This window comes from Lepisosteus oculatus, chromosome 8, assembly GCF_040954835.1.
Source record: "Lepisosteus oculatus isolate fLepOcu1 chromosome 8, fLepOcu1.hap2, whole genome shotgun sequence".
NCBI classification, from domain to species: Eukaryota; Metazoa; Chordata; class Actinopteri; order Semionotiformes; family Lepisosteidae; genus Lepisosteus; species Lepisosteus oculatus.
In genome coordinates this window covers 19909134-19931845 of record NC_090703.1, presented here as the reverse complement: position 1 = coordinate 19931845, position 22712 = coordinate 19909134, and the positions used below count along the sequence as shown (strand labels likewise).

At 39.0% G+C, this 22712-nt stretch overlaps 2 protein-coding genes across 4 annotated transcripts in view; both read left to right on the top strand.

The window, feature by feature from the left end:
- ccdc88c (coiled-coil domain containing 88C) overlaps positions 1 to 5717 on the top strand; it is an 82862-nt gene extending 77145 nt beyond the window's left edge. Inside the window, exons 30-31 of one of the 2 annotated variants that reach the window (XM_069193357.1) lie at positions 731 to 931; positions 2237 to 5717. In XM_069193357.1, coding sequence (XP_069049458.1) covers positions 731 to 931; positions 2237 to 3286 — 1251 coding nt within the window. In that variant the 3' untranslated portion in view covers positions 3287 to 5717. The remainder of the gene's footprint in view (positions 1 to 730; positions 932 to 2236) is intronic. The other variant, XM_069193358.1, reaches the window with a different exon arrangement.
- A 1411-nt stretch (positions 5718 to 7128) lies between these two features.
- On the top strand, positions 7129 to 20308 carry LOC102682978 (ovarian cancer G-protein coupled receptor 1). Of its 2 annotated transcripts, XM_069193360.1 has the most exons (3): positions 7129 to 7244; positions 14855 to 15001; positions 16237 to 20308. In XM_069193360.1, exon 3 carries the CDS (start codon positions 16318 to 16320, stop codon positions 17368 to 17370), a length of 1053 nt encoding a protein of 350 aa, XP_069049461.1. In that variant the 5' UTR covers positions 7129 to 7244; positions 14855 to 15001; positions 16237 to 16317; the 3' UTR covers positions 17371 to 20308. The 2 variants fall into 2 exon arrangements, with proteins under 2 accessions (XP_069049461.1, XP_015206417.1); XM_015350931.2 differs by lacking the exon at positions 14855 to 15001.
- The last annotated feature ends 2404 nt before the right edge of the window (positions 20309 to 22712 follow it).

Here is a 22712-nt window from a genome sequence, read left to right as displayed (position 1 = left end):
CTTCTGTCCTTTACTGAGCTGCGCAGTCATTACAGTGTGATGAATGAAAATGATGAATATGTGTATTTCATACATCACCTCCATATATGCAGACGTACATTACTACTTGTTGGCACATTTTTTATCATGTCATATCCAATAATGAGATTGCACTGACTCGTTAATGAGTGCTGCATTAAATAATTGGGTGTGTTTTCGTAATATATCCTTATGTATTGATTCTTTTGGCACATCATTCAGATGTATTGGGGCGATCAAACCTTTCTGTCCAGAAAAGACAGATGAATGGCGGAAATGCAGATAGATGGATCTGATTGACTCCTTAGGCAGAGAGATAGTGCTCCTTTAATTAAACCAATTTCAGACTTGAACATTTGAGGATATCTCCTTAACCCTCTGACATGAGGCAACATCATCAGAGACAATTAAAAATGAGGTTGAATCAGAACATGTATCCAGCTGAGGGTTATTTCACAATTATGCCTAGCTCTTTAACACTGCTTATAAAAATTACAATCCGGAATCCATGAACAATTGCCAGAATCGCTTTGATCATACTCTAGCTTGTAGTGCTAGAAGCAGACAATGATTACTTAAATCCTTGCTTCATGAACCATAATTCAATGCACCCAAGCCTCCTCCAGAAACTCCCTCCTCCTCCTCCTCTTTTTGACCCCTCACTAATAGAGCAACAGAATCTTGACGGGACACACTGCTTATTGTATTCCAGCACAGGAGAAGCTTACATGAGAATGAACTCCTTTCCCTGACTCAGTTCTTGTCTGAGGCCGAGTCCCTGTTTCCTGTGGATCCCCGGCAGGAGCCTCGCCCACCCCATTCTGCTAATACCCCAGATCCAGGCTTTGACAGCAGTCTGGGCCCAAAAGCTGTCAGACCCAGAAGGAGGCCCTTTTCCTTCTATCTTCCAAGGGTATCTGTTCTCTTTCTGTCACTAAGGGCACCATTCACTAAACTTTTTCACTGGGCAGTTTGTTTTAATAAACCAAAGTGTCACTTTCATTGATAGAGCTCAGGGGAAGGGGATTAGGCCCTGTTAACCAGCAAACTATGACCATCATTTAATTGCATATAACTGACTATTATGATTTTTCTTGTTTGTTTTTTGTAACCAATTGTTTAAAATAGTCTGTTTCAATGGACTGCAGATCTTAGAAATATTGCCATGGTAATTCTATGCTAATTCATCTTTTACTTTTCCCTAGGGATGTGAGTAGCCATGGTGTGTGGAAGTTGCTACGTAAATCTAAAGTGCTCATGTCTAGGTTCAAAACCAAGGCTAATATTGGGAAGTGGAGAAAATGATTTTGCAGGGAAATTAATAATAATATAATAAATGTTCATTTATAGATAGCTTTTCTGGACACTTCACTGGACAATTCTATGTGTCCTGTTTTCAGTAAATCCAGCTGTACAATCATAGTTGTCAAGCTCAAGGTTTTGATCCCAAATTATTTAGGCCAAAAGGAGGTTCGAGGAGTGAAAATGAAGGTGCCTACCATGGTGTTTGTTTAGAGTGACAAAATAAATTGTGGAACATTTAGCAGAGCAGGTCAAACAGAACATTCGAATTATAAAAGAGACACTTTGCTCAATTATTGTATTGCACTTGTCTGGATCTTGGGGAATAAGCACATTTATCTCATCTAATTTGTGATGAAAAAAGATAAGGTTTCAGATACCACAGGCACTTTTTCTCTGTGAAAGGCTTCCATTAGTACTGCATGTCTCCCTCTTTCCTCAGCACTTTATCCATCTGGGAGATCTCACTGCTGAACGAAGGATTTGTCACCACTTGTTAAATTTCTCTGTTCTAGTGGCATGATTTCTTCAGGATCTTTCAATACATTTCGATTTGTGTATTTTTATAGTTTTATGTTTTTAGATTTAATTTGAGGTACATCATTTATGTACGTCGCGTATCATATTGTATATATCATATACCGCATATATCATATGTATGAGATTTATACAGTACCCTATCATATACAGTAACACTTATTGCCTCCAATATCTCACGTAAGTTGTTAATCAATTCTATAATATTCTAATTAATAATCAGTGATTTTTTACCTATAAATTTGCATTCCTGATCCTGTTCTATTATCCGTGAAGGCGACATTTTAATTTATTATGGTCCGCTAATTGCTATTAAGCTGGCGCTGACAAATGGCCCAGGATGTTTGGTCGTTTATTTTAATTAAACCTTGTGTTTTAGGTGCAGCCAAACAGCCAAGAGGACCTCATGACTGATTACTTCAAGAAAGCTAACGAGGCCCCTGTCGTCAGCCGGCAGGCCGCTCTGAAAGACAGTGCCAAGATGCCTACGAGCTATGTCGTGCCAACAGTTAAAGCCATCCCCATGGAACCTGCAGAGGGACGTGCCCCGAAGCCGGGGCAGACTGTTAAACCCAACGTCCGGACCCCAGAGACGCAGGCTCTCCATAGTCCCGCTTCCCCCTGGCAGTCCCACACGTTGCCAAACCGCGCGGTGGCGAGTGGGCCTCCAGAGAGGCTGATGCAGACTCCCCAGAAGGCCAGTACCAGGGCCGGTGGCGGCACCAGCAGCCTGAGCCGCGCCTTCAGCTTGGCTTCAGCTGACCTTCTGCGCTCCAACGGTCCCGACACTTTCCGACAGGAGAGCTGCCCCAAACCGGCTGCGGAGCAGAGTTCTGGGATGGTGATCCGAAGGCAGGGCATGGTCGCCCGCGATAGGCCGCAGTCTGCCCGGGTCGCTGGGCCGTCGCTCCAGAGTGAAGAGCTGACCTATCGTTCGCTGGACCCCAGACGGCTGTCCGTAGCTCCTCCCAAGGAGGACAGACCCCTGTCCCCTGTGCTGCAGCCTCCACAGCACCACTCCTCTGCTCTCTCTCTCGCTGGCACCCCGGCACAGGCAGAGCGGTATGGCACTGACGCCTCTCAGCATCACCCCTCAGCCCAGTACGGCTCACCCAGATCCACCCCACAGCAGCAGCAGCAACAACAGATGCGGTCCGTATCTCAGCACCGCGGGGAGGTTGCCATGGTGACACCAGTCCGAGCGGTGGCAGCCCCAACACAGGAGGAAGGGGTGAGAGAGCTGAGACGGACAGACGCACCTCCGTCGAAGGGCCAGGCCAGGCATCAGGGGGAAGGGGGTGGGACAGGAGGTCTTAGTGCTGAGGACCACCTGAACCGAAACATCTCCAGCACGCCGAAGAGCACCCCAGCGTCCCCGGACCCTAACAATGACCCTCAGACTGTGTGGTATGAATATGGGTGCGTGTAAATAAAAACCCGAACTGCCCCCAAAACAGCATTCTCCAACGTAACACCTCCGTGCCCAGCCAGGAGTTTATTTTTATTGGTGTAATATTTTTTATATGTTCTCGGTGTCTGTAGGCCAGTTGTTGTTTCGTCTAGTTGACAAAGCCCTGTGTTCGGAGCAGCCGGCAGTATAGCCGACCTCATCACTTTTCCGAAGACTCGCCTGCGGTTGCCTTCAGATAAGGGTGTCTTGCCTCAAAGATTTCCATTCTAAGCAGTCAACCTGCACTTTACCCAGGATGCCTTCCTGCAGCACGTCTTTGCCTGAATTTGTCACTGAGCAAGTTTACCGAATGATTTTTACCTTCAGTGTCTCCTTTCCTTGTGGGACATAGCTGACTCAAAGACTTTCAGTAGCCTTGCTGCTGTTACTCTGCTAACTTTAGAGTTATTTTATACATTTACTGTACATGATGCCTGACAAAAACCTGGTGTTCAGTCTTCACTACTTCTGTTCTAACTCTGACTAACTACAGTGGTATTTTGAAGATGAGTCTGGGGGGGCTGTGGTATAAATATGTGGCTTAAATGCTGTCAAATGAATTCATTCCAGGGAATAAGGTGGTGTATAAAGAGTTTGCTGGAAAACTGGAACCTTCTGCCAGTGAACACCTGTTAAATGGGAACTTCTTTGTTTGCTGCTCAGGGAGAGATTGCTTGCTGAATGGATACATGCCAGTGTTGAGCTCTTGCCAGCACAGAAGTCGTCTGTGGTGATTCTGCTGTCTTTGAACAACATGAATGGTCTCTAAAGGCTAATGGTCGGCTTCACTTAGGCTAAACAAGCTTTTATGAATATGCATATTTAATGTTGGATCTTCTAAATACAGAAGAGGGCTGCATCCCTTTACAGATTTGACTCCAGCCATCTTGCTGAAGTGTCTCTCTCTTTGGTGACTGATGATGATACTGAGCATCTTGTCATTCTGTTTTTCTTTCACTGACACTGGAAAAGAAATACCTGTGTAAATAAGTCTGTTTTATATATGTAAATAGTTTGTAAATGTCTTAAAGCATTTAAATACAGAGAGCAGATGTTGGGCTAGGTAGGGGCACATTAAGGCAGGAAAATGTTTTAACAATGGTTATCTTCCTTGGTCTTTGAAATTAAAGGAAAAAAAAACACAAAATGGGCTTTCTATGTTCTAATGGTTTGTCATGAATGTTAACTTTGAACTTTGCCTCAAATTTTTCCCCTGAAGCACAATATCAAAGTGCATAGTCCACTTTAACATTTATTGTAATACCATGATTACTGTGTGCTTGTAATGCTCTGTTACCTTCACCCTATGGTTTTGTTGCCATATTAATATTAATGTGCCTCACATAAAACATGTATTTGACACAGCACTCAAACACCGCAATACCTAATGACATCTACAAAAGCCATGGAAATGACAATACCAAGCAGTTTCTCTAGATCAGGGGGACACAGTTCAGCAGACGTTATAGGTTTCAGCACATCTCCTGTGCCTACAAAATTGGTCCAATTAAGACTATCATCCAACCAATTAGTTCTTCAATGCTTCAGTGAAATTTGCAGGCACTGGGTGTCCATTTTAATATGGCAGGGTTATCTTTAACTTCTTCCTTTGAGTTGTTCCCTGGATCACAATCTGAGGAGGCCAGGCTTTAAAGTCTGTACTAATGTGTCACCAGCGTCGCAAATAAACAGTAGTGCTGTTTCAGAAATTTCTGTGATACAGTACTGAGTCTTTAGTCTCCATTAGATGAGACTCTTTCTTTGAAGACGTATTTAGAAGACACCCATCTTAAATGTTACATGTTAAAAGCACAAGGATATAGGGCCCCTGAAGATACACTGAATGTGCTGAGGTACTTTAAAAATAGGAATGGGAGAAGTTAAAACATTGGATTGGTAGGGATTCAAATAAAGTTTTTTATACACTACAAAATGCTTTAGTGGTTTTTAGCTTATTTTTGTTTGCTTCCGTAAAATATTTTTTAACCTCTGTACTTTTTTTATAGATTTGTCATTTTAAAGCTTTTTTTTTATTGTGAATTACAAGTTCAGTTTATTTATATTGGGAAGGTGATTTAAACTATAAATAAAAATTCAAAATTAAGTTGGCTTGTGTTTATCTAATGTGGTAGAATAACTTTTAAAACCACCAATATGCATGCTGCTTTTGTTTGTTTTTTTTGTATCAAACCAAAAACATTAACTTTATGAATTAAAGAAGTTAATGTCTTTGTGATTCAGGGTTCAGAAAAATTGTTTTACATTCAGTATGTTTTTCTTTAATTTATGAGGTCCAAATCGTCAAATATTTTTGAGAAGTTATGAACTACTACGGATCATTTCCGTTATGTGTCCTGCTCCAGATCATGTGTTATTTTCTATTTTGTCATTAAAGTGGGAATTCTGTTTCTGAGAATTGTATTTGTCAAATTTAACAGATGTGCAAGTATCTAAACTGAACAGAATATCTTGTCAGTGATTTAAATTAGCTAGAGAGTCCTGTTCTTAGTGCTAGCAATATTAATCATGCCATTTTAAACTTAACTTCACTATTGAAATGGAGGTCTTTTCAATGTAAATGTTCTAAATCTATTTAACTCAATGTTTTCCAAGAAGAAAACCATAGAAACAAAAAGTAGTTCAAGAAGGTAGGATAGGAATAAAAATATGATTACAGTATATATATATAAAATGGCATTGCCTGTAGCCTGGTTGTCAGATATCAGAAGAAAAGTTAGGCTGGACCAGGTTGCTATCATGATGGATGCTGGTGGACCAGTGCTGGAACTCTTCAGTACAGAGTCTCCTAACCAAATTATTGGGGGCACTGTGCTGTAGTTTGTTCCATCCTTCTGAAGAGTTAAATAGAGGTCTTCACTGCTTGAGTCATTAGAGCCCCAATGGCACTGTTTGTAAAAGTAGGAGTGTTATTTTCAGTGTTTCTACTAAATTCCTTCCTTCCTGGGCTCTGCAACTTGGCCTCTGTAAATGTAATTAATTTAATTAACTTTCTCATTTTCCCCTCTGACCTGCTGTGTAGTGGAGCTGTTGGTGTATATTGGCGACTATGCGTCATCCAGGTGGGGTTGCACTTAAGAGGTGGGTGAAGTAGATCTTTTCCTGTGAAGGACACTGACTCCTTTAGGATAGAAATTGCCATATAAATGCAAGGAATCAGAACATTTAAAATGTTCTGTTACCCCCACGTCAATGGATTTAGAGCCTTTTAAAACTAGATGGTTTTAGGGCAAAATGTCATAATGTAGAATTAGATACAAAGTCATATTTTCATCTTTACTTAACATTAAGCAAGAAATTAAATGTTACACAAACTTATTATCTCATTTATGTTATTGACTTATCTTAAGTGTTGTTGCACTACAACACCTACTACTTATGTGGTCAATCACTTAATTGAAAAATTGCTTAGCTTTTTGTTGTGAACCGTAAGATGTGAAGCTTTTTTGTAGCCACAGGAGGGTACCCAACGAGATAGAATTAATTTGACAAATTGTTTTTTTTTTAAATACAGAATGATAAGTCCGGTATAAGGGTAGTGTTTTTAAATGTACTATTGAATAATTTTAAAGATACGTCGCCAGTCTAACTCCCTGCTGCCGGATGTCCCCCTGTAGCTAAGATTGTGCTTCTGCCGAAGAAAAGAAAATGCGGTGTTATTCCTGAACATCTACAGGACTAGAAGGAGGTTTTGTGTAAGTCTTGGGTTTTACACTATGTGGCGCTTGGAGCGAAAGTTAATAGGATTGTGAAACGTCCTCCTCTGCTTATATCGGTTGCGCTCAGATCAGATCAGTCAGTTGTAATTGCTCTCTGAGCGGAGAAGGCGCCATCGGAATAGGTGCAGAGGTTCCTGGAAAGGAGACCCCCTGCACCCTCGGATTTATCGAGCTATAGCTTCGGTGGATACCGAATTAAGGTAAGGGAAGATTTGGATAATGATCGGCCCTTTAAAAAAAGAAGATGCCACATTATCAAATGACAAGTGCTGCCTGGCGGCTATGTTAAAAGTGGTTAAGTAATTAATACTATTTTTTGCAAAAAACAAGGATTTGATAAGATTCTATAATACACACTATTAATTCTTACCTGTCAAAACTGCCTCGAGGCATAGTTTATTCAGAACAACCGAAATAATCAGACTTCTAGAAAATAAAATTCTGGGATTAGTATACATTCTGCTTAATATCATTTTATAGCCTGCAGAGGATGGTTTCTTTTTGTGAGGAGGTTTTGGTTTCAGAAACAAACTGAGCCCAGATTAATTACAAATTGAATTGCGCCTTTTTTTATAAAAAACAAGAAAAATGATGATTTACCAGCGGCCCCTGTAGTACTCATCAGTGATGGAGCTGTCTGTACCTTATACCTACCCGTTATTTCGGCGCATTTCTTTCTAATCTGTGAAGGAACATCTCTTTTTCGCTTTTTTTTATGGCTAACGCTGAAGTGGACATCACTTTCTCTTTATAAAGTGTAGCGTTAATGTCGGTGAGTTAGGCAGTCGTGCAGTAGACCACCCTTCACGATTGACAAGCCGTTGTGTTCGTAGTTGGTATAGTTGCTTTGGAAGTTCGACAGCGGTCGTTGCAGAGCTTTGAAGCCAGCACCTACACATAAAGTGGAAATTAATGTAATTTCAGTGTGACTAAAGCTTGTTTTGCCGTCCGGTATTGATTAGTTTTAAATATTGCCGTAGAGGAGCGCTTGACTGTGTGTAATTAGTTTTATGCTAGAACAGAACAGATTTTGCGAATTCTCCGAGGACTACAGTCTGGTTTATATAGCATCCTTTGAGAACTACTGTGTTTTTGGATAAGTGCTACACGCATGCATGGTTACATTTCTGACATTTTGTTACTTTTCTTTTAAGAAACAATGGACAGCTCCATTTCAGAAATCCATGTTATCCTGTTTAACTGATCTCCCTAAAGTAAATCTGTTACCTCCCAAAAACAGCTTCCGTACAGCCAGCCTTGAGATCTACTTACCTCTAGTTGGTTAGTGAAGGCATCATGGATGTTCTGCTGACATGTCTTATTGCAGAAAGGAGAGTAAATGTGTGTGATGAAAGACCCCTGCTTCGCCCTCTTACATTTTTTTAGGAATTGCAGGTTTGTAGGCCAGCTGGTAGGTTAGATCCCAAGATAGATTTCTTGGGTAGAGAGATTTAAATGCTGCTCAAGTATTTTTACATTTTTGCAAACATAGAAAATAATAGGTCTTATTCACTTCTTAAGACGCTCAGTGAGTTGAACATGAATGTGCATTCCCTGATTTTACCATGTGGAGTATATCTGACAAGCATGTTCAGTCATTTTTATGCTGTGTTTCGTTCAACACCTAGATTTATCTAAACAGTCTGGTTGTCTGTGAGGTGGTCCATTCTTCTGTTTAAGAATTGGTAATCAAACTATAATTTTTCATCAGTTGCTTTAGCTAAGACTTTGGCTGAGTTGGTGTTCTACACAAGTAGAATTGCTAGGAAGGCCTGGACTTGTTTGAAGTAACTTGCAAAATTGCCTCTTTTGTGAGACAATTAATCTAACAACAGAACAGAGATAACAAAGTTATTTTTGTTCAAGCTACGATTTCCTGACTATGGTGTGATTCTTTTCACACTGGAAATAATACGCACTGAAATGCCTAACAAGGAAGATTGTTTTAAATTTCTTTGTATTTACCAGTGGTAATCTGATTATATTTATTTTGAAATATACTAAAAACTTTAAATTAATCTGCGTAGAAGTTGACCCACTCGGTCTGAAAAGTGAAGTAGGTGATTCGAAAAGATGTGGTAGACAGGAGAATGGAATATTTTAATTTGCCTGATATAATAATAATAATAATTGCTTACACTTATATAGCGCTTTTCTGGACACTCCACTCAAAGCATTTTACAGGTAATGGGGACTCCCCTCCACCACCACCAATGTGCAGCATCCACCTGGATGATGAGACGGCAGCCATAGTGCGCCAGAACGCTCACCACACATCAGCTATCAGTGGGGAAGAGAGCAGAGTAATGAAGCCAATTCATAGATAGGGATTATTAGGAGGCCATGATTGGTAAGGGCCAATGGGAAATTTGGCCAGGACTCCGGGGTTACACCCCTACTCTTTTTGAGAGATGCCCTGGGATTTTTAATGACCACAGAAAGTCAGGACCTCCATTTTACATCTCATCCAAAGGACGGCACATATTTACAGTATAGTGTCCCTGTCACTATACTAGGGCATTAGGACCCACATGGACTCCAGGGTGAGCACCCCCTGCTGGCCCCACTAACACCTCTTCCAGCAGCAACCTTAGTTTTTCTCAGGAGGTCTCCCATCCAGGTACTGACCAGGCTCACACCTGCTTAGCTTTAGTGGGCTGTCAGTTGCAGGGTGATATGGCTGCTGGCAATGGTATGGAACCACACAATACAGATTAAATATATAATTGGGATTAAATATATAATTGGATTTTAGAAGTTGTTTTCTGTTTTCACTGCAAGTATTTAATCATTTGCGATTACCCCTGATAATGAAATGGACTACGTCCAGCAGTAACATGTCATGGTATTGATTCAACTGGATGTTATCAGGTGTCTGTAGAAATAAGGGACCATTAATCATGCTCCCACAAAATGTGAAATTTGTCTTTGGTATCATTTTATTAATTAGTATGTTGCATTGATGTTTTTCTACTGATGTTTGTAAAAACCTGAAGCTGTCTGAATTGACATACTAGACAGGTCTGCCGGTACCTTCAGTTGTGTATTACAAGCATATGCACCAATAATCTTTCTTCTTTTGAGATCACGTGACCTTCTGTTCCATTGCACAGCATACTGGTGAAAAGGCATAGATTGGTGCTACTTTACAGCTTTTAAGAATAATTGGGACATTGCATGTGCTGAGCCATTTTTACTACTTTGGATATAGTTTGGATACTGTTCTGTGTGATTTAAGAAGGCAGCTACCAACTTTACCTTCTCTAGAAGACTTGAGCAGCATTTCATATTTATCGCTGGTGGTTTGCAAATATTCTCTAAAAATTCATCCTCTAGTTTGAGTTACTCTGGTTTTCCCTGCTATGATATTCTACCAGTCTTTTGTATGTGGTGGGCTCTTCTTGTGAAGGGCATCTAAGAGTGACTCATGTTAAAAATAACACAGTATACTGTAACATTTTAGAAATAATAAAAATCAACTGTATTCTCAAGCTTGATTTAAATTATTAACCTGTAGTGGCCCTTCTCACATGAAATGGAGCCCGAACGGAGTACAGAACTATATCTTAAGTCTTAGACTTTTTTAGAAGATTGTGAATGAGTTGTCACATTTGAGCATGGAGCCTGAGGCCACTCTTGAAAGGATTTGAGAGCACTGAAAGTACATCTCTAAAATGCTATGAATGTAGGGATTTTACATTATTTTTGTACTGCCATTATTTTACAATATGAAAGGTGCAAAATGATTTTTTGTTGTATTCTGCTAAAATGTAGCAGAAAATTAGATGGTCTCAAAAACAGACTGATGCTTTTAATAGAAAATATAAAGACGTTGGTTTGTATGAGTCTGTACTACAAAGGGATTCACACTTCCACCTGTCTTTCCACTAGGGGTTAAAGCAGTAGTACAAATCCGGTGACGCAGGCAACCAGAAAAAGTAGAGATGTGAAACTAGCCCATGAATCACTTCCTACATCACTGTTGTTGAATTTGACTGTACTAGGTCATTCCTTGCTAGATTGTAGTTTGTATCAACTAGATTTTTCTCATGCCTTAATAAATACAATCAAACAGAAAATATTAATTAAGACAGTTTTTTAAATTTTGGTTTGGATGATTCATACTAATAGAAGTCTTAGCTTCAACAAGTCAAGAGTAGTGGTTTCAGAACTGGTTAGCCTATATTGCATGATCTATAGCCAATAAACATAGCTAAAATGTTGTTTCAATCATATGATAATCATTAAATATCTACTTACATTAAGGCAGTATATACAAAAATTGAATGTTGGCTATTATCTTGTAGTTACTGCCACATATCTATGTGATTTCATTTGCTCAAACTTTGGGTGATTTATAATATTTTATGATTTATTAAAGAAATTTCTCTCTTTTAGATTTAGAAGACAGTTAAACTTTAAGATCCAAGATCTGCCTTTATACAATTCTATGACCACGTGTCCTTAAGAGATCCTTATGACATTGGAAGAGCCTGTTTTGAGTTTGCTTACATTCTGTTCAGTCTGGAGAATGTTGGAGCATTGCTATTGAAAACAAAGGTGTGCACTAGGAGAGAAAATGGTGCACATTTGCAAATGTCAGGCAGTCATAAACACGGAATACTGTCTCTTAGCCTAATTTCCCCTGCCCTGACTCGGGCTTTCCTCTGTATGAGTAATAATGTAAGATACATATGCATTGTGAGTGCTGCACATGTACATTGGTTTTTTTTTCTGTTTTTCTTTGTTTGTTCTATTAGATTTAATATTCTGTCCTTACAATTCATAGCAGAAAACCCTGCCAGTCCAACAAGATGTTTCATTTTTCATTCAATAACTACAGGGACCTGCTCTCATCCACTGAGGCATCTTCAGCTAGAAGACATCAGTGAGACAGACTTATCATATGTTGCATTTGTTTAAAGTTTTGTTAAAGTTCCTATTGTTGCAAGTAATTGGAAAAGGTGTGGGTTTTAGACGCACTTTATCTGGTAATCTTTCTGAGGCTGAGGATTCCTTGAAGACCAAAAAAAAAAGAAAAGCAGGTCGCTAGACGGACCTCCTTTTAGAACATGGCTGCATCTGAGTAAATTAAATTTAATATTCAATGAACAGTACAAGAATGTTCAAAAGTGAAGTAAGTTCCAGGAACAGCAGCACAATCCTAAAACATTGTCCTAAAACACAGAAGTGGTAAAAATTAAATCCTACTCTTGCTGTAGTAAAACTTTTCAGGAGAAATGAGGCAGGCTTCCTTTAGTATAGTAGCTCCCTCAGGCTACTTCATCTAAATATTGACATATTGTAAAAGTTTTCTTCCTCCCTCAACCACAGTGCCTCTTATTGAAGTAATGTGTCAGGGACCATAAATATAGCTGTCCAGTTACCTCACCAGTTTTCAGCATAGATCAATTCTGTCTTAATCAGTGATGAGTGTAGAGTTGTGATGCTATCATCAGTCACAGACTGCCTTCAGTCTCTTTCCAGCTGCCAGGTACAAGAATAATTTAATGAAAAAAGCCAAGGCGTCAAAAGGTAGTAGGTGTATTAACAAAGGGTGCATATAACCGGATACATTGGTTCTTGTAATGTACAAGAATGCAAAAGCAGGGAAGCAGAAAACCCTTATCTTGTACTAAATGCAAGATGACTCAATGTCAGAAAGCCTGAGCCGATAGACAGCTGCCAATAAATGAAAGCAGACACGTCTTGACCTCAAGCAGACTAGACTGGAAGAGAAGGTTCTGGAACAGGGTTTGATTGGATCTGATAGACTATCAGACAGTTCAGTTGTGAGGGAACAATTTGTTTAATGGGAAGGCAAAAATCTGAGGATTGAGGAACAGAGAACCAAACCATTTCATTTTACCTCGACAATTTCAAGTCAGGAAAACTGCACAGAGATAATTCAACTTCTTTTTTTTTACTTTTCCTGTGCGTATGTCTATTGCGGCTATATTTAACAGACTCATCTATCAGCCCGAAGGCGTAAGCTAATTTTTGCTGAGATTGTATTTGACTGGTAATTAACAGAGTACTTTCCCAAGAACTTTTCATTGAAATTTCTCTTTAAGCATCCTGAAGCAGGATTGAAGGTATTTTTCAGAAATAGACACAAAACTTATTTTATATTTTTTTCTACTTTACTGTTCTTATGAATGTTTTTCTCTTTCAAATTCTTACACAGCACACCTTAATTAGTTTATTAATTAAATTAAAATGTAATTTTGTACTCTTTAGATGCTAGCCATATGTGTATGTTTTCAAATCGTGTAAGAAGATTAAAAAAATTATTTAGGAAATACTTTATCATAAGATAAAAGATAGAAGTTATGTTTTTGTACTGACTGATTAATTAAGTAAAATAAATAACAAAGTGGCAATCATAGCATAATTAGGCCATGTCATAATAACAATATTCCAGTTAAATTGTGAATCATACTGTTTGTTCATAATGCAAGATCTAGTCCAGAAATCCATCGTGACTCTCTACCCACCCACTTTTCCCAGGCCTGTTTAAATTCTGTGACATACAGTTCCTGGTGCCTGGTGCAACAATAACCTTCCAGAAAAGCTGTCAGTTTCACAGGATCTATGGTGCAACAGCTAAGGGGGGCTCATTTAGGCTTTGCACACATACCTCATGTTTTGAATTTTTATTACACAGTATGGGCCTTGGTGATATTGCAGATTTCCTCCTGCCATGATAAATCAACAGTCGATCGAAGTAAATTTTTTCCTCCACATGTATTTGAACTCCAGGATTCGGGGGTAATACATCAGTATGATGCCGGTTGCTGCTTAGTTACTTTAAAACCATATCTGTTGTGGGACCTGAAATTCCCTTCCCAACGCATATTCTCTGTAGCCAGTTCAAAGCACCAAGGCATTTTGGAAACAAGGCAGGACATTGAAGTGCCATGAGCTGATTAAGTCTGAATTTGTTCAAAGCCCATTTGCCTAATTGAGCAGTTTGAGTAATATATATAATAAAATATATATAATTTTATTTGCTACCAAGTAAAAAAAGATGTGACTGGAGAAGCAGTGCATCTCACACTCATGTCCCAAGCAAGCTTGATAAGAGTTTGACTTTTACTGTCACTTAGATAAGATTTTTATTATTTAGTTACAGTGGGTGGTGAGCAGGATTAATCTCTCATACTAGAATACTTCTGCAGAGGGGCATGACTGCTTGCCATATATACTGTACTACACCCACATTATGTTCCTGGTATCAAGATTCAGTATACTGCATCTGTGATCTAATGAATGTCACGCTAAAAGTAGGAGTGGTATTTCAGAAATTGACTAAATGATAATGTGCAGTACGGCCAGGGAGTACAGTCTGTACCATGGATTCTTTTATATGATCTTTGTTTGCTGCATGAACAAATATGTGTTCCTTGGTTTTTAAGAATCTTGTTCAATTTCAATTTATATTTTGAACATACACAAGGAACTTATAGCCAGCAGCCATGTAACCCTGCAACACACACTGAACCTAAGCAGGTGTGAGTCTGGTCAGTACCTGGATAGGAGACCTCCTGGGAAAAACTAAGGTTGCTGTTGGAAGAGGTGTTAGTGGGGCCAGCAGGGGGTGCTCACCCTGCTGTCTATGTGGGTCATAATGTCCTGTAAAAAAGCGATGTCCTTCGGAGGAGATGTAAAACTGAAGTCCTGACTCTCTGTGGTCATTAAAAATCCCAGGGTGTTAATCGAAAAGAGTAAGGTTGTAACCAATCATGATCTCCTAATAATCCCCATCTCAGAATTGGCTTTATCACTCTGTTCTCTGCCCCAATGATAGCTGATGTGTGGTGAGGGTTCTGGTGCACTATGGCTGCCGTCACATCATCGAGCTGGGTGTTGCACATTGGTGTTGGGGGAGGTGGAGGGGAGTCCCCATTACCTGTAAAGTGCTTTGAGGGGAGTGTCCAGAAAAGCACTATATACAGTAAGTCTAATTAATTATTACTAACAACTTTCCTTGAAAATGCTGTAAAACGTGAAATATGGTTGGCATGCTTTTTTTGGTACTGCAATCTCTAGCCCAAAGCACACTGTTGAGAAACCAGAAAAAAATCTGTTTCAATGTAAACCGACGTTCATTGAAATGAATGTGTTGTGTGCGGTTTTATCATGAAAGAGGCGCTTGCTTTGCAGGTCATTTCATGTGAAGTGAAAAAGGAAACACTGAAAAAGTACAGGCTCTGTATATTTATTTAATATACATTAAAGGTCTTCAGCACTTTGTGTCAGGATACATTTCAAATACAACATGATCTTTTTATCTTTTTAGGAATGCCATTTAAATGCTTTAGAGTTGTGTTTTGTTTAATCTCTTTGTCATTTTGATTCATAGCACTGAAGTGATTGTAGAAGCCCCAAAAAGTAGTTCACTTCCTTTTTTTAGTTAATGGAGGAAAATGTGAAATAACTGGGCAATATGTGCCTTCTAAAAACATCTTTGAATTGTTAGGTTTTACATGAAATATGATTTTGAATGCTAAGATTTATTTTAGTAAGAAAATGTACTGAGCATTGAAAGAAACATTGTTCACATGGATTTTTGATGTTTTTACAAAAAAAATAATGTATACAGATTTTGGGTATTGACTAAATGCTTTTTTGGCATCATTTTGAATGAGAGAGTTGATGGGGCACAGGTGATGAACTGATTTAACCTGTTGAATGCCAAGCCTGTTGAAAATCAATCAAAACCTAGACAGGAGCCAATTAACATGTTAACAATTAACGGTACTCTGCATATCAATAAAATCACACCTTCGTTCCTTCATCTATGCTGGGGGAAGACCTGAGTTCTCTTTCTCCACTTTCCAGCATTGGAGCCCAGCCCTCTTTAGTGATGAAGGTTTTGTGCTGACCACCATGTACACTGCCAGGTGTGGCAATAACTGCAGAACAAAACACCAATGGTTGTATAAAGCAATGCAAACTAAACCTTACTGATGCTAATATCTTAATATTTATACCCCTTTACCGTTCCTTTAAAAATCAGGATTTTGTTGTTGAAATGGTTGAAAAAGCAAAAGCATGAGTAATGTCATTATGACTCACACCTCATTGCAAGGTAACTGTTGAAACTTTCATGTAGTACAGATGTTTTGTATTTGCAGTCCAATTTTAATAAGCTTGATGGTATCTTTAATATTTTCTTGTCTTTTACAGAATCCCCTGGAATGGGAGTCAAGATTGACTTTTATTTGGGAAGAAAGCCATTTAAAACTGCTGGTCAGCGCTGAGACCCTTATGGCTCTGAATTTCAATAATACAACTGAACAGAAGAACATGTCGCAAGACGATTTAATTAACTGTACCAATAAGCATGACATTCACCAATATCTGTTCTCTTGGGTGTACATCCTTGTCCTAATAATTGGGTTGCCCACAAATCTTTATTCATTATATCATGCTTGGCAACAGCTCAAGGCCAGAAATGAGCTGGGAATCTATCTGATCAACTTAACTGTCTCCGATCTGCTGTACCTGTCCTCCCTGCCCTTATGGCTACAGTACATTTTTCTGGGGGACGACTGGAGACACAATGAGTGGCTATGCAAGGTGTGTGGGTTTCTGCTGTATGAGAACATCTACATCAGCATCGGGTTTCTTTGCTGCATCTCGCTTGACCGCTACTTAGCGGTGGTACATCCCTTTCGCTTCTCTTGCCTCCGGACCATGAAGGCCGCAGCTCTGGCCAGCATCTTCATCTGGATCAAGGAGATTGGCATTAGCATGGCATTCTTTTTCAGGAAAGAGCTGAGCACAGACAAAACCAATCACTCCATTTGCTTCGAGCACTACCCTATGAGGTCTTGGGAAAAGCCAGTGAACTACTACCGCTTCTTCATCGGTTTCCTCTTCCCCCTTGGGATGCTCTCCTGGAGTTACTGCAGAGTGCTGATGGCAGTGAACAAGAGTACTGGCACCCAGACCTCTCAGAAAAGCCGCATCAGACACCTTGTTAGCAGTACAATTTTGATATTCCTGTGCTCTTTCTCTCCCTACCACATCTTCCTGTTGGTTCGGACAATTTTTGAGACGAACTGCGATTTTATTGATATGATCTTCAACTACTATCATTTTTCCTTGATGCTGACCAGTTTCAACTGCCTGGCAGACCCTGTGCTTTACTGTTTTGTCAGTGAACATGCTCAGAGGGACATGCAATGGGTGAAAGGGTTCTGTACCCAACTCTTCTGCTGCAAAAGGGAAGGCACCACAGACTTCAGTGACACCCACACACCACATGAGAATGGAGCGTCTGGTATAATATTATTAAATACTAAAGAGGGTGCTTAAGCACCAGAGAACACAAGGACACAGTTACAAACAAGAAGAGGCTTGTTTTTTTACAAAATCTTCACTTGCAGAGATGTGTGCTCGAGATGTGTTTGTTTTCTGTTTGCTGGTGTTGAACTTCTTTTCTCAGGGAACTTCTAATGTTTAGCGAGAACATTTGAAGGAAATAGTTAATGCCTCAGAACATGTGGGCAGACAGATAAAATTATCAGCAGAGATGTTATTTTCAATTCAGGTAAAACAATCTGCCTTCACATTTTAAGAACTGCAAGAATCTTTTGGCCTCTGTGTGCATTGACTGGCTCTCTTGTGTCCTTCGTTTAAAAGCTGGACTCAAGTCTTATTCAGGGGAAAAACAACTGAATTTTTTTAATTTGGCTTTCTCTTGAAGTTCAACTCAGAAAATGTTTTGGCTTTAGATGGGGAGGAAAAAGATAAATGAAACTGCAAGTCTAAACTCTTATCGATATGTAATATTGTCAGTTTTTGACATCACAGACCACATTCATATCATAATCATATGGGAACTGATGAATAACTGACTCATTCCTGCTGCTTGGAATTCTGTCAGGAAGGTACATTCCATTCTGAGACAGGAGAGCTCTTTGTGAAACTCATTGATTTGAAACATGCTGACCATCCATGATGTTTCTTTGGGAGGAAAGGTCTTCCACGTGCGACAGACTTGAAACCTCAGGGAGTCTAATCCCATAAAAATATCTAACAGTGTGTTTTTTCCCCAGACGTATCATTTCATGTAAAACCTGGGAAATGCTTTTTAAGCCGGGAGAAACCACGGGCATCCGAGAAACAAAAACATCATAAAGAATTGGAAAATCCAAACAAAAATGTTCATAACTGTCTCTCTTGACTGATGTTCATAACTGTTTCTGTCTACAATACTGCTATTAATGTTTACAGTGAACCACTGCCTGCTTTACTGCCATGATTCATAACAAAGCCTGGGCAAAGAACAATATCACTCATTCTTCTCTGTATAGTAACTCCAAATTCACCAGTGTATTTGCCTCTCTGAACAGGAGCAGACTACTGTTTTATTAAATATGGTTTTATATTAGGAACTATACTGTACATTTAACAGATACTGACATTTGAGTTGGGGATAGGCAATGATTATATTATCGATTATTGTCTTATTTGGACTCACTGGATGAAAAAATAAATATGGTGTATTATCTCATATGCAGTATAAATAATCTCTTATAATACATCTAATTAAAATCCTTCTTTTGGCAGCATGAAAGCGATCCCTGCACATCACTGAATGTAAAACACAAAACTTGTGGAAGACAAATCAGATTTAGACTTAAGTCAGTTTTCCAGGCTTTGCAGGCTGCTTAGTATTGCTACCTGATTGCCTGATGTTTCAGTTTTCTCCTTGTACTTCAGGGTGTCAGTTTAATCTGTGAACACTGGATAACATCCTTTTCATTTTTATTTTTAAAAATTCTTTTCATTTTTATACTTAAGTTGTTACCAAATTGTAACTGCTTAAATAAGTAGATTACCATGATGTATCAGGCAACACATGTTACACGGCTTTCCCAGTGAAAGGAGAACTGTCGGTTGCCATCATACTTCCTCATCAGTAACAGCAGCTTGTTGCAAAAGAGGAAACATTCATCAGAGATGCAGTTATAATGTACTGCAATGTCAGTCTAGCGCACTGTGAAGAAGAATTTGCAAAGCTTTAAAGTCTCTCAGACTCTTGGAAGTCGAGGAATATATGGCGATTGCCAACCTTTGGAAAATACTTTGTTAAAATGGGTGGAAGGTCCGAGGTGCATCAGTCATAGGAAAAGGAAATTGCTAAACTGTGGATTAATGTTATGGGAATATGCCCTCAGGCCCCTCATTAACTCTCAAAAACATTATAGAGAGTGACACATTTTTATAACTTTGTCCTGGTGTAAAGCTTGTCAATGATTCTCCCTGTTATGCAAGTAAGGTTATCAGCTGCATCTTAAATACCTCTTTTTTTCTCCATAACGTGGTGAAGTTCAGTGTGAAACATGTACAGTAAGTGTTAATAACATGGACCATTTAATTACAATTCTATAGTCTACAGTGCAATTTGAAGCTTACATTAAAACAGTATACATCCACCTCATAAACTATTACTGAAAATGGGAATGCTGTATAATGTACAGTAGCTGAAATTGCTATCCCATTACTGATTCTCCTTGAAGCTCAAAAGTAAAGCTGCTTGAATTTTAAAATGCTAGTCTCTTTCACTTTAACTGAGAGTAAATGCCAACCCTATGCATGAATGGGTTTTAAGGGAGTACCATAGATTCATTGTGTGCAGATTTTCTTATGCTATTACTATATTTGCATAAAACAAACTTTGTTGATGAAATACAAAACAGCCTCCTCCTTAACCTTGCAGGAAACCATGCTAAATACAGTATACGGCATCTACGGTGTTTGAAGGAAATGGAACTATCAGAGTCAATGCATGAAATCATTGCATGAATCTCTAATTCTTCCTCATGTGTATGTGTGATCTGACGATCTCTTACTGGATCTGAAAAAAGTCTATTTTTCTAAGAACTTTAAAAGTTTTATTTTTATATTGTCTGCTTAGCTAACTATGTATTGGCAGTTGGCCATGGACTTGTGTGATGTTTACATTTTTTTGGCAGATATTTTTTTGATAATTGCAGTCAATAAATGATATTCCTTGTAATTTACTAGCAAGAACAGTGAAGAAAACGGCAAGCCATACCATTTTTCCTGTGTAATTATTGCTTGTATTGCGTGACCATTTCAAGGATTTACAGTAGAAATGTGAGTGGCTTTCTAACCGTCCTGTTTGTGGTGTTTTTTAAATGTAAAATGAGTTTCCCAATTGACAGGCTCTATTTTGTATAGTCATTAAAATACCTCGAAATAAACAAGTTTATGTCCATTTTAATTCTCTTCCTTGCTACACTGGCTTGGTTTAATCTGTGAACACTGGAAAACTTTCTTTTAATTATTGTATTATAATAATAATTTATGTAGAGTTTCAAGATGAACAACGACAGTGAAACATTTGAAATCTGCAAGCAACAGTGTGAAAGAAAAGCTGAAGACATGTTGCAATTGAAGGTCTATAAAAATGCTGTGGTATAATAAATGGTACAGTCGTGGCACCCTTGCACATTTTGCAAATAACTCACAATTTTCTCTAATAATATGTTCTGAATCAAAAACAAAGGTTCTGTAATCTTAACAGTGAAATAAAGAATTGTAGAGACCAAATACTTTGGTCAATTTTGACTTATTTTAAGAGAGAATTGCGAGTTGTTTGCAAAAAGTGCAAGGGTGCCAATATTTTTGGCCACGACTGTAGATAGCACTGGCGTGAAGCCTAATTTTAGAATGCTGATTTACATTATACAAATATTATATAGCGACCAAAGTATTTTTCCATTATTTGTAAATACACAATAACATCACATTGCTTTTGTGTGCTTCCACAGAAACGATCAGACTTGACACCTACACTTCCAGATTGTGCAGGCAGCTGTTACAGTGTTTAGCACAGCTTAGAATTAAACACTGAGTGAAGGCAAGAGACCAGGTCCCTAGTTCTCCATGAGCCTCATAACAACTGTGCCATAGTTCATGTCTAACTTAAGTTTCTGTGTATGAGGTGTCTACAAAATACTTTTGTTTTTCAGCTGTGCCTTTGATTTCACTGTGCAGTATGTACAGTATATGTTGTTTCTGCAAGAGGAGGCCCAGTTGGAGATCTGCTTTACAGCATACAGTAAGTCCTTCCACACATATCACAGTACATACAGTAGCAAAATAAGCATTAAAGAGACAGGTTTTTCAGCCCTTGGATTCCTCCCTGCAGGACTCCACTGTCACCGTCACTGTCAAGGTATGGATTCTGAAAGCTGGTGATTCTCTGGGTTTATGAGTAAGTGTTGCTTTTTTTACAAAGGGCAATGCCCTGCTGTATTCTGCTCTCCCACACCATCTCTTATTGATTCAACTGGGCCCTCTAAAGAATTGCTGACCATATGTTTTCGGGCCACATATTTTAATCTGCATATGGAAAAAAAGAGGTATCAAAAATGCTTTTTCAAGAGGAGTTGCTAAGAACACTGTGCTGGGCCTCAGTTTGTTTGGTTTGTCTGAACTGTGCCTCTTCCTGCTTCTAGCAACTGATTTAACCTCTGTGGTTTGGTCATTTCTTCCAGTGGTGATCACCCCCACTGTCTGACGTTACTTCTTTGCAGTCACTTTACAAAAACAACTGCATTTTTAACAAATGTGCCACTCATGTTGCCACAAATGTGGGCGTGTTGGTTATTTAGAAGTCAGGTCTCACTTGTTGGCAAAGACATCGGTAGTGAATTAAATAGTCCTCCCAGTGGGGGAGTAAGATTAACAACCCATAACAATTCAACTTTCCCTCTAAGAGGGATTTTCAGACCTGAAAAGGGAAAGTACAAACTGTGCCACATGATTATGGTGTAGCTGCTTGTGTCACTCAGTACATGCACATTTATAGAATAGGTCCCTTTTACAGTTTATACTGTAAAAGTTTATTCTGTTCCGTTGTGTGTAACTTCAGCTGTGTGCCACTGATCCCAGGCTCCTAGGACACGAGAAAATCCACTTCTCCTAAAAAAAAACAGCTGTGTTTTTTTTGTTGGAACCCGTGAGAAATGAACCAATTCCACTGCCTGCAATTTTTAAGCTGCAGTAACATCTTGCACTGCACGTGATTCAGACTACCTGTAAAGTACGATGTACGATGGAAAACACCAGGGTTTAGTATCATGGAGATTGTTAATCCTACGGGCAAATGGAGCGGTCTCAACATTTCTCCTTCCTGCTCAACGTGACACAGTGGTGATTGTTGGATGAAAACTGCTGCTAATATTGGGTATCAGACAGGCTTTGCTTTTGAGCGGGCTCTTTGGCTAGATAATTAATTTTGCTGAGCAAATCTTAGACTTTCATAACTATGTGTTGAGATATTTTTATTGATTTATTGGAAGATGTTTACAGTTTAGACTTGGTTTCCATGGGTTAGTCAATGCTGACACTAGCACCTGTTGATGGTATGCTAAATCTTTGAATAAGAGCCAGCATATACTCACTGCATGCCGGGTGTGCACTAAAACACGTTTAATCACATCAGTAGGCATGATTTTGTTACACCATCTTCAAATGTGTGAATGCTACTAAACACTGTTTTGATTTAATCTGGCTGACAAGAATCAGCTCAAAAACCATGGCATTTCTCTGTAATAAACACTTTGAACATTCATTGAACACTCAAAATCTGTCAATAAAGCTGTCAATTTTAACTAAAA

What these genes read in the sequence shown, in the direction of transcription:
- LOC102682978 (XM_015350931.2), top strand. Translation starts at nt 16,318, where the DNA reads ATGGCTCTGAATTTCAATAATACAACTGAACAGAAGAACATGTCGCAA.